Here is a 12253-nt window from a genome sequence, read left to right as displayed (position 1 = left end):
CTCTAACTTGTCATATTTCATAAATCTTTTTAGTTCCCTGACTATAGACATGCCTTGTGATTGGGCTACACACAAACCACAACTAGGCTATATTAAAGAAGAAACTATTGATCCTCTTTGGCGAAATTATATGCCTATTACTTGTGTAGTTTTCTAAATTGTTTCATTTCTTTCTGAACAGACAACAGTAATTCTATAATTTTGGCAAATGTATTTCAATGTCTCAGCGGTGAAAGAAATTATGAAGAGCAACGCTGAAGAGATAACAGTTGCAGGCTCATGTCTATCAGAGCAGAGAGAGGGAGACAGATCACAGAAAGTGAATGTCATTCTAGAGATACAGGCGCAATTATTTTTCTGACCACAACAATGGCCACGCGTTGATCTGTCGGCGCTACAATGTTGCGCTTTTTTAGACCGCAGGATAAATACAGAGCAGACAACTTGAATGAACTCTGATTGCTTTTACTATCATTTTTACATCACGATGGGAATTATGTATGATACAAGAGAGCTACCGCATCCTTGCAAATGGGTTCCAGAATGAAACAGTCCAAAACGAGGTGCCGGGTCCTGTTCCATGGAAATTCCCTAAATTTACATTGTTCGGTTTCTTGCGCTTGATGGTTGAAATCGTTCGAAGGGGTTTTCCAGTAAAGAGCACGCGACTTCTCACGATTTTCCGGTCCTGTTCTTGTAATTCAATACAGAGTCAAAATATAATGTGAGACAACTGACCGCTGCGCCTGTTGAAGAGTTGGGCTGTGTGCCTGTGGGGACTGGACACTTGGGCATCAGACACTGACCACAAGGAATACCTACATTTTTCTACGTCTTTCTGGGAATGAAACATTAGTTTAATATAAAATGTGTGAAATAATATTTAGTCGGATTTTTCTTGGGTTTCCGTTACTTCTCTGGATGGCAGGTAAAGTTAGTTTTGTTATACCGTTATTGAAAGATTTAAGAATTTCAAGCAGAATAGGAACACAGATAACGCTAAAATATTTGACATTCCAGTTAAGAGGGATAGGAACAATAGCCGCCTTGGTTCGCGTTAAAATCCACAATAACTGGATCTTATTTCATAGTGGCCAGAGAGATAAACTAAAAACCAATAACACGTTTTGGAATAACCAGGAGAGGGCAATGTAGTAGCGAATAAAATCTGTATGCTCGCAGTGAAGATGATGTGACATATGACACAAAATGTTAATTTTCTGTCTTAACGGTATGTCTTGTCCAATATACTGCGTTTTAAACTTTTTTTCCTATATTTCAATTACTGATTAGAAACTGCCTTCTGAAAAAGGCAACTAATTTTAACCTCTTGTTAGTTTACCATTCTGCATTCTAGGCCTAGACTTGGGATCGTTTATGTTTAAAGAAACAGTATGTCTGCTTGAGAATGCAAATTAGCTGATTATGGTCTCTGTCATGTGGTCTGACCTGTAGGTGGGCCTACACATGCCGCCTGTCCTATTGAGCTCAACCCTCCCAGAGTGGTGGTGAGATATGGAGACTCAGTCTCAGTCAACTGCAGCACATCATCCACAGACCATGAGGGGATGGGCTGGGAGGCCACATTAGGAGATACAGGTTTAGAAAAGGTCAACTTTGTCATCTGGAATGTGGAGAATTTGACAGACTGGACAATACGACCTGCATGCTTCCTCACACCAAAAAAAGGAGAGCCGTGTTCGAAAACGTTCCCTGTCATTCTATACAGTAAGTTGTTTTTCTTTTGCGTCTTGTAGTGAGTTTTGTCAGTGAAAACAATTATTTTCTTCTCACTATATGTAACCATTTTGTCTCTAGAGACTGCAGACAGCGTCTCCATCTCTCCTCAGACCCACTCTGGTCCGATGGTGGAGGGGACAGAGTACCAGCTGCGGTGTGACATAAAGAACGTCGCTCCTTTACGGAAGCTGGTTGTGAGGTGGTACAAAGGGAATGAAACTGTAAAAACTGAAACATTTCCTGACTCCACGAAGAACCCAATGAATGTGTCCTCCATCCATAACATTACCCCCAGGAGATTTGAGGATGAAGTAAAGTACAGATGTGAGGCAGAGCTGGACCTGAGGCCAGAGGGACCAGTGGTACCACTACCTGTCTCACAGACTCTTCCTTTTGCTGTTTACTGTAAGTCTTTTTGTTTTCTTTTTGGGGGTTGGTGGCACTGCGGGGCTGTTCAATGTTGGTCCTGGAGTGCCGAAGTACTTCTGGTTTTCATCCTCTCCTTCTAACAAGGGACTAATTCAGACCTGGGACAATTTACAGGTGAGTGCAACCAGGTAGAAACAAAAAATGGAAGTGTTTTGGGCCTCCAGGACCGGAATTGAACAGCCCTGCACTAAAAGGACCTTTTACAGGGACTATTTCATTTCACATTCTTCAAACGATCCTAAAGTGATGTCATTGACCCTTTTGTTTGATGTTAACGTCAGTCTGCAGTGCCTGTAGTCTGTATCAATGGCAAAACTGTCATCAGCCAAAACAGCTGTGAAGTCCTTGGTTGCTGCACCCATTGCAACTAGCGGCAGGATGTGCGGAGTGCTGACTGAGGGGAACTGTAGTTTTGCCTGGATGACAGCTTGTGGTGGCTCATCTTAAAGGGGAAGGCAGACATTATTTTTGTCTGCGACATATTGCCTGACAACTCAAACTGAATTCTTCCACTGCTCTATGTTCGCTACAAACTTCAATCTAAAACTGCCATTGTTGAAGTCGTTTGTAGTGACGTCAAAATGAGGGGTGTTCTACAAACAAAGTAATCAGCGATTGGATCAGCTCTAACCAATCAGAGTATCAAAGCCAATGAACAATTTTCAAAACAATGCTTTACCCACATGTTGTTCTGGCTCTGGCCCAACCCATTTGTTTCTGGGACCAATCAGAATAGTTACAATTTGTTTGCGTTCCTCAAATTATCAGGGAGGTAGTCAGATCAAGAATTATTGTGGAGGAGAAACTAACGTCTGTGGGCGTGTTGTAGCATTTTGGGTAGCCAGGTATGGACTATTAGTGTGTTCCAACAAATCCAAAATTCCAAACGATCACAACAGCAATTTGCATGTGTTTTTGTCTCTCCTACCTTTCCATTTGGCTTCATTGTACTGTTAATTTAACAGCCTCCTGAAAGGTCTCTGTCAGTTTCCCCTTCTACTGTTACTATACTTATTGAATGCCCAAGATATTACAGCATAGCTGAGTACACAACCCATAACCTGAGCTGCGTTGAGGGTTATCCTGTACCTGAGGTCATTTGGTACAATACAAATAGTATTTAACATCTTTGAATTGATTTAGCTGTGCTTGATTGAGCTTATCTGTGCAATGGAATCAATGCAATAGTCCCAAAAGTCCAAACCCCACCCATGTAGCAATCCAGACAGGCCCAAGCAAATATGCAAAGTATTTTAATGAAAATGTAAAATACTCTTTGAACCCAGGTCTTCTGTCCATATTTGTATATTCTATATCAGCGTCTGTTGCATTTTGGTATTATTATGCTCATGTGACTCTCGTGCCTCCAGTCCCACCACAGAACATTCTGGAGCTGAAGGACACAGAAGTTGATGTTGGTTCCCCTACTGGGCTGAATTGCTCCTCCAATGGGAACCCCCGGCCAGAGTACTCCTGGACTTATCACCGGGCTCCCAACGTGAAATTGAAGAACGATGATGGGGGGTCCCTACTGACCATCGAGCAGGCCACAGGGGAGAACATTGGGTCCTACACATGCCACGCCAGTAATACCCTGGGAAAGGTCTTTAAAATAGCCAGGGTCTCTGTCAGAGGTAAGACCTTCACCAATTATAATGAATTATTGTATTTTGCCTGTCCGGATGCTTAAAGCGCTTTACATAGTAAGGGGGACACTCACCTTATCAGCCTCTGTCATCAAAGCGTCCAGGACATTGGTAATGTCGGCTAATGACACTCTTGGCTCAGATCTACCATGTCTTTCTCTATGGTTCTTAAGGGGGTGAAATAAAAATGTATAAAATGGTTCTATAGTCTACGTCTATGTGCTGTATTCACAGTTGCATTTGTTTGTCTTTGCTAATGCCTACTGGACATTATGTCATTGTTCAGTGACACATTTGGATATGATAGTCTATTATAATATGATAGTATCACAATTTCGTGACAGCAAATATGATGAGGAACATACATTGAAATAAATATTACTGGACTGTCCCTTTAATACCAGGAATAAAACTGAGCTCAAACAGTATTTTACTGGAGAAAAAAAAACCAGTATGCCTACAGCTTTGTTTTCCCAAATGAATCTCTGCTTTCTGAAATGTCGTTATGTATAGCCTATCTAAGCTATTGATGTGGTTTCTCGTTCCATAATTGAATAACACATTTAGAAACGGCCTGGTGCTTGTGGAGGAGGGTTGTTTTCTATTATTTTTAAGAGGGAGTGGAGTTGAGGGATAGAGTGAATGTGCTGTGCTGGCTGCACTTTCGTTAAATAAGTCAACAATTCGGCGCCGCGCGGCTGCAACTTCCAATGAACTAGAGACAAGTACTCGAATAGATATATTGAGAGGCAGCTAAATAACGGGCCGCTAGACATCCAGGCGGCTTACGAAGCCTCTGACAAGCTCAGGCAATGAAGGATTTGTACCTAAATCGGCTTATTTCAATCGCATTGACTTTGGAACTGTTGTCGCTGTTGAATGGATCAGAATCAAGTAAGTGTTTGTAGCGCACTGAACGGGAAGTGATCGGTGGTGTCCACTGTAGAACATGTTAACGTGCTCGTCGTCATACAAATTGCCTGACAACTTTATTTTGTTTATTCTAAAATATGATGAGAAAAAAATACCACGATAGTAGACGCACATTGTTGAGATGAAAGAGACTGCAAAGGTAGAGATAGGCTTATTTACCATAACCTGGCTCTGAGTCAACATCATGTATAGAAATAGTATTCCAAGGTATTTTAGTCATATTCCTTAATCCAGCAATAGTGTTAAAGAACCACGGAAATGCGTGGGCAAACACACACACACACACACACACACACACAAAACCCCAGTTCATTGAATAAATAATTGTTTAACTGGTTGAAGTTACGTAGAGATGTGCTTCATGTGAAGTATGTTATTTAGTTGTGAAGTGGGTTACATTATTGATGGAGCTTATTAGGGGAAGGGACAGTGACATAAAAGGTCCACTAAAGAATGGGATGCAAAAAATGTCAGTTTTTGTGAAGGAAGGGTATCCTTCCTGGCTCATTTTCCTGTGTTTTGGTCAACTGAGTCACTGGCGGCTTTCAGCTGCATGTCACAAAAGTGTGCATTTCCTTTTTTGCTGCTGCTCATTGAAATAGGATGTGATTTATTGTTGGATATTACCAGGTATTTACATTATGTAATTCATTATCTATCTTTTCTCCTAACTCTGTAGGAGCAGAGCCGGTATGTCCTATCAAGCTGATCCCTGAGAGTGTGGTGGTGAAATATGGATCTCCAATCTCAGTGTCATGCAGCAACACAACCAGTGTTGAAGAGATCTACTGGACCACAGGTTCAGAAGTTGTCAATAACACTACCTGGAGTGTTTTGGAACTCCTAGACTGGGACATAAGGCCTGGTTGTAAGGCAACCTTTCAGGGGATTGGAAGATGCAGTAAGCCTCTGCACATCACAGTATACAGTAAGTGAAGATGCTGTCTTCTTCATTCATTCTCTGTCAGAAGAATAATGTCTCTATCTGTAAGGGGTATCCTCTATATCTGGCTGGTATAATATATTATACTGTATATTGTATTATATGAACATTGTGAATGGCATTTCATGTTCCTGTTGTACCGAAATAAAACCAATCTGTGACCCCAATGCGTACGCAATGGGTACCGAGGGGGTTTGGTGAACCGTTACACCATTATTGTTCACCATATGCTCTTACACATATTTACTGTCTCTTTTTTACTGTTTCGTATTAACTTCTAGTTGTTTTTAAAGGTTGGTTTTTGTCTTGAAACACTAATAAGTCTGAAAATTGTCTTCCACAGAGACTCCAGACAGCGTCGCCATCTCTGTTCTGAGACACTCTGGTCCCATGGTGGAGGGGACAGAGTACCAGCTGCAGTGTGACATACAGAACATCGCTCCTCTACAGAACCTGGTTGTGAAGTGGTACAAAGGGAATGAACCCTTAGATAATGTAACTTACAGTAACGTCAGTAAGACACCAGTGGATGTGTCTGATACTCTGATGATCAGCCCCAGTAGACATGATGATGGAGCTCAGTATAGATGTAGAGCAGAACTGGACCTGGGACCAGAGGGACCACAGCATACAGTGACATCAGAACCTCTCAACATTACTGTACACTGTGAGTTGCTGAGAACTGTTCATATATACTAAGCATGCTAACGTTGTGTAACGTGTGATAATATATTAGCTCTATGCACATTCCGTAAGAGCGTAATGTTCTACGGTGAAGTCTCACTATAGATAGATGTCTTTTAATGTTAGAAGAAAATAATCAAACTTACAATTGTGTTTGTTTCCTTCACTGCAGTAATTCATTCAATAAATGTGTTTTCATATTTTCACCACCTGCCTTTATACTCCCTCCCTCTCAAAGATAAGCCACGCATCAATGCATCTCGACTGCCAGTGAGGATACCTGTGTTCAGGGGCTATCCTGAGGAGTTAGTGTGTGAGGCTGAGGGTTACCCACAGCCCAGGATACAGTGGGTCTTTGACCCAGCGAAGCATGTCAGTGAGGCGGGAGGCAACCTGACTGTCTTTGAGGCAGGGCTCTACAACTGCACCGCCACCAACGATGTGGCGACGAGCTTCATTGTGGTAGAGGTGGTTTTAAATGGTAATGGAACCTTTATTAAACTGTATTAAACCCTTTAGTAACCCATTATTTACTGTTTATGAACGTCTTGTAGAACATTTTCTTCTTGCTGGTCTGCTTCCTCCTCCCATCTCTCTGGTCTCCTTTCTCTCTCTGTGTCTGTTATTCTTTGGTTGACTGATTAATGTTCTCTGAACAAATTGTATTAATAACTTTTAACTATGCAGTTTTCCTCATATGTCCTTTACCCGTTGACCAATCCAATACCTCTTAGTTACTGGTTTCTGAACTGCTCTCCTCCTGCCACATTCTGTAGTCAGATACATGTAGTACATCTCTGTTGTGTGAGGGAGTTTGAACCAAAGCTGCAAAACATGAGGAGATGATGAGGGGAAAGTATTTTGTTGTGCACATATAAAATCAGGCATGAAACAAACTCCTTGGGAAGGGCACCTGGTGAGGCTAGGTAGAACTGAGCATCATCTATCATTCATTGAAGAGTGTTGGGTAAAGTTGTTGAATATTTGGCAGTTTAGCTCAGTACTGACTGTTGCCTTGTAGAAGACTATTTCAAGGGTAAATTTGAGAAATGTCCCCACTCTTACGGTATGTTGTAGATCTACTCTGATTGGTGGGATCATGTAATATTATGTTAAGTAATACATGATTATTCTTTCCTGTTGGAGGAAGTAGGATAAATCAGTGTATTGATGCTTCTCTATTTGATGGTGAATATGGTTCAGTCTGAGGTGGCGCCAGAACGTTAACAGAGTGTGATGGATTAATGGGTGTTTGTTATGTCTCTCTGGTCACAGAGGACTACCTGCCCCTCATAGCGGGCTTCGTGGCCTTCATGGTCGTGATCATCTCGGTCATCTTCGTCTTCATCTACTCCATCTACTACAAGAACACCAAGATGGGCCGCTACAGCCTGAAGAAGGCCAAGCTCAGCAGCACGCCCAACGGCAACGTGGCGCAGAACGGCGGCCGGGACACTCCGCTCCCGATGACTAAACTGTCTCAGCCAAACATCAACTTTTAGGAGAACGAGCTTTATTGGGATGGGCCATTCTGAATGAAGAGCCCTCTTTCCCCGCTGAGAGACTAAGTGAGAGACCATATGGTTTAGGTGGTTGAGGGGCTGGTCACAACTCATTCAGCTGGCAGACGCAGGTCTGGATTGTGATAGTTGGGAGTGTCTCCTGACTCCTCCAACCTCCCTATGCTTCATATGCACTCCCTTTCCTCTTTAACACTAAGATTTTAAGTACAGATCAGTCCCTCTATTTCCCCTTCTACTGAAGAACCTGATGAGGTAGAATAACCTGTTTTTAATGTGAGCTATATGATCTATTCTACACATTCAAAGTGTAGCTGATGTTTTCTCTGAAGGACAAGAGGGAGTAGCAGCAAATGGACAAGGTGAAATCCCTCTTTCAATTGGCTTAATTGAAATGTATTTTTTATATGACTGGTTTTGGAAAAACTGGTTTGTATTGCATAAGCACCAACAAGGGAATTGTTATGTCATTTTGAATGTCTTTTTTTAGTTTGGTCTGATGACAAGGTAATTGCTGTCACATTATGCAATGGCTTGAAGAGCAGCACATGATTGAAATTGTGAGAATGTTCCCTTTGCCTGGATGTGATGTCTTGCTCGTGACAAGAAGCTTGGAGTGTAACCTGCAGTACAGTGGAGGCTGCTGAGGGGAGGACGGCTCATAATAATGGCTGGAACGTGGAAACCATGTTTGATGTATTTAATACCATTCCACTCCAGCCATTACCACGAGCCCGTCCTCCCCAATTAAGGTGCTACCAACCTCCTGTGCTACAGTATATGCACACAACTTATTTAGGTTGTGAGCACAATGATCACTGAAACCAATTAATATAGCCTACATGTGAAAAGTATTATTTCCCCAGAGTGTGAATTATTCCGTAACATTGAGGGGGACTTTATTTTTTTACAGGACTTCCTAAAAAAAGAAAATTGGCGGGTGGCCCAATAGTAAAGATATATTTTAACAGTAAACATGTATTACCTTTTAATGTGGTATGAACACAAACAGTCATGATGCTTTCATCTGATTCTCAAACAAATCACTTCAAAAATTATTAAGCTACCTGTGCACTTTTGTCCACAAAAAAATTCCAGCTTCCAAACAGTGCACCCGCCATTTCATGAAGGGAAAGAGACATCTGTTACAAAACACCAAAAAGTGTAATGACATTCAGTGATTGTAAGGAAGCCTACACTCTTGTAGTCTGAATTAATTAATGCGTCTTGCTGACAAATTTACATTAAAAAAAAGTCTGGACACCTGAAAAGGGGCTGAAATACATGTGAGGGCCCAGTGAGGGCCCAGTTGAAACAATGTTGCAAAGCTCAAAACAGACATTAGAGAGTCAGACAGGTGGAGAATGAATGCGATTGAAAGAACCTGAACCAGGTTAAACCAGCGGTGAGCTCATTTAGGGGAGCTCATGTCTCATTTGAGGGTCAGAGCTACTCTGTTACTACTCTACACTGCTCCTACTCACCCAGCACTGCATCTGGAGTGTTCAGTGTTTTAACTGCATCACTGTAATGCCTGACTGCATGTGAGTTCTGAATGTGTGGAAGGGGCAGTTGGTGTGTGGTTGCATCTTCCTGTAAGCAGATTGAATCAAGTCATTATTATCACATGCAGGAGTCAAGAGAAAGCCTGGAGCTCAAGAGTAATGTCACTACTTTTTAGGTCCCACTTCACGCTGTGGCCTAAAACATTTGTAATTACATGGTAGTTGCATTGTTACATAGTACTTACAGCTGTTATACCGGTTTGTTATATAGTTAGAAGTATGTAACACTTTGTAATTACAAGGTGCCCATATACACTCAGGGGACAGTTTATTAGGTACACCACCCCATTCACGAAAATGGATCACTCCTACAGACAGTTAGTCACCTGGCCGTGGCTTGCTATATAAATCAGGCAGACAGGCATCAAAGCATACAATTAATGTTCGATTGAACGTTAGAATGGGCAAAACAAGTGACCTAAACGACTTTGAGCATGGCACACCAGCTCCAGTATCTCAGAAACGGGCGCCCACGACCCATCCTGCCTGGTGTCAACAGTACAGGCTGGTGACGGTGGTGTATCACCATCCAAACTGCAGCAACTGCGTGATGCCATCGCGTCAGCATGGACCAACATCCCTGTGGAACGTTTTTTGACTTGTAGAATCCATGTCCCGAATAATTCAGGCTGTTCTGGAGGCAGAGTGGGTCTGACTCGGAACTAGATGGGTGTACCTAATAAACTGCCAAGAGAGTGTATATAACTACAATGTAAATGCATACGTTTTAGGCTACTTCATGTAAACTCAAAGCCTTTTGTGTATGTAATATAAAATATAGAACTGTATATTTAATAAAGTCTGTAAAAATTAGTGCCTCTACATTTAAGGGCCCATGGAGTATATGGAGAATAGATTGCAAAGGGGGGGGGCTTATAGGGAAGAAGAGAACAATTAATAATGTACAAAGGGATGGTCAGTGTAATTTTCTATCAATATTGGTCCTCTGGTTGTTAGGAGAGAGAGTAACTCCCTTGACCCCTTTTCACCACAGTATGTAGTCTACACAAACTTCTGTGGAGATCTTTTGTTTCACAATCCTCTCATGTCAATACTCCTGTGTTAAGAAATTAATTTGTATTAATCTTTTGTATAATATTGCTTTGAGTAATCATTAAAATATTGTGTTTTTTATGATGATAATTATTGTTGTATTGTGAAAATGACTGAAAAAAATAATTGAGCAAAATGTGTTTAATATTTCTAAAAGAAAAATGTTTATTTAAGACAAATGTCAGAATTTCCTTATCAGAAAGTAAACTGTATATTTGAAAATATTTTTAACTGTTACATTTGTGGCCACAAAATGTAAATTAGGCCCTATGGCTTTTTATAGCCCCAATAGGCCTAGAGAATACCCCACACTACAGTATTTCTTTTGTGAATTGTGTGCACCCCCTGGAGATCAATTTATGATGCTCTGAGTCAGTGGTTCCCAAACTTTTTATAGTCCCGTACCCCTTCAAACATTCAACCTCCAGCTGCGTACCCCCTCTAGCACCAGGGTCAGCGCACTCTCAAATTTTGTTTTTTGCCATCATTGTATGTCTGCCACACACACTATACAATACATTTATTAAACATAAGAATGAGTGTGAGTTTGTCACAACCCGGCTCATGGGAAGTGACAAAGAGCTCTTATAGGACGAGGGCACAAATAATAATAATATAATTATAATCAATAATTTTGCTCTTTATTTAACCATCTTACATATAAAACCTTATTTGTTAATTGAAAATCTTGAATAACTCTCAACAGGTTAATGAGAAGGGTGTGCTTGAAAGGATGCACATAACTCTGCAATTTTGGGTTGTATTGGTGAGAGTCTCAGTCTTAAAAGTACCTGCATAATTGTGCACCCAACTCACTCAGGTGCTTCGCTATATCACATTTGACATTGTCCGTAAGCTTGAGTTAATTTGCACACAAAAAAAACAATACACTAATGGAAAGACCTGTGTGTTGACCTTGTTAATGCAGACAGAGAAGAGCTCCAACTTCTTAATCATAGCTTCAATTTTGTCCCGCACATTGAGAGTCCATGTAATCCTAGATTCAGATTGTTCAGGCGAGTAAAAACATCACCCAGATAGGCCAGCCGTGTGAGAAACTCATCATCATGCAAGCGGTCAGACTGTCACGCCCTGATCTGTTTCACCTGTCCTTGTGATTGTCTCCACCCCCTCCAGGTGTCGCTTGTTTTCCCCACTGTATTTATCCCTGTGTTTCCTGCCTCTCTGTGCCAGTTCGTCTTGTATGTTTTCAAGTCAACCAGTGTTTTTTCCCGTACTCATGCCTTTGCTATTCTCCTTTTTCTAGTCCTCCTGATTTTGACCCTTGCCTGTTCTGGACTCTGTACCCGCCTGCCTGACCATTCTGCCTGCCTTGACCACGAGCCTTTCTGCCACTCTGTACCTCCTGGACTCTAATCTGGTTTTGACCTTTTGCCTGTCCACAACCATTCTCTTGCCTACTCCTTTTTGGATTAATAAACAATGTAAGACTCCAACCATCTGCCTCCAGTGTCTGCATCTGGGTCTCGCCTTGTGTCATGATACAGACAAGTGAAAATTATGGTCAGTAAAGAACTTTAAGCTCCTCTAAATAAAAAAAAGTGTCAATACATTGCGCCTTGATAACCAGCGCACTTCTGTTGTAAAACCGTTACATGGTCGCTGCCCATATCATTGCATAGTGCAGAACATACGAGAGTTCAGGGGCCTTGCTTTAACAAAGTTAACCATTTTCACTGTAGTGTCCAAAACGTATTTCAAGCTGTCAGTCATTCCCTT

At 41.5% G+C, this 12253-nt stretch overlaps 1 protein-coding gene across 2 annotated transcripts; it reads left to right on the top strand.

The window, feature by feature from the left end:
• Positions 1-384: 384 nt before the first annotated feature.
• On the top strand, positions 385-11935 carry LOC115171241 (vascular cell adhesion protein 1). Of its 2 annotated transcripts, none has more exons than XM_029727864.1 (8): positions 385-928; positions 1456-1728; positions 1819-2145; positions 3540-3803; positions 5428-5676; positions 6035-6358; positions 6614-6856; positions 11781-11935. In XM_029727864.1, the coding sequence occupies exons 1-8, from the start codon at positions 868-870 to the stop codon at positions 11888-11890; spliced, it is 1851 nt and encodes a 616-aa protein (XP_029583724.1). In that variant the 5' UTR covers positions 385-867; the 3' UTR covers positions 11891-11935. The 2 variants fall into 2 exon arrangements, with proteins under 2 accessions (XP_029583724.1, XP_029583723.1); XM_029727863.1 differs by lacking the exon at positions 11781-11935 and adding an exon at positions 7651-10603 and having other exon boundaries at positions 386-928.
• Positions 11936-12253: the final 318 nt, after the last annotated feature.

Source organism: Salmo trutta, chromosome 32, assembly GCF_901001165.1.
Source record: "Salmo trutta chromosome 32, fSalTru1.1, whole genome shotgun sequence".
Classification (NCBI taxonomy): Eukaryota; Metazoa; Chordata; class Actinopteri; order Salmoniformes; family Salmonidae; genus Salmo; species Salmo trutta.
This window is presented reverse-complemented; position numbering and strand designations above follow the sequence as displayed.

What these genes read in the sequence shown, in the direction of transcription:
- LOC115171241 (XM_029727863.1), top strand. Translation starts at nt 868, where the DNA reads ATGTGTGAAATAATATTTAGTCGGATTTTTCTTGGGTTTCCGTTACTT. An exon ending in TCTTCCTTTTGCTGTTTACT is followed by an intron (nt 2,146 to 3,539) that starts GTAAGTCTTTTT and finishes TCGTGCCTCCAG; the next exon opens with TCCCACCACAGAACATTCTG. An exon ending in AGCCAGGGTCTCTGTCAGAG is followed by an intron (nt 3,804 to 5,427) that starts GTAAGACCTTCA and finishes CTAACTCTGTAG; the next exon opens with GAGCAGAGCCGGTATGTCCT.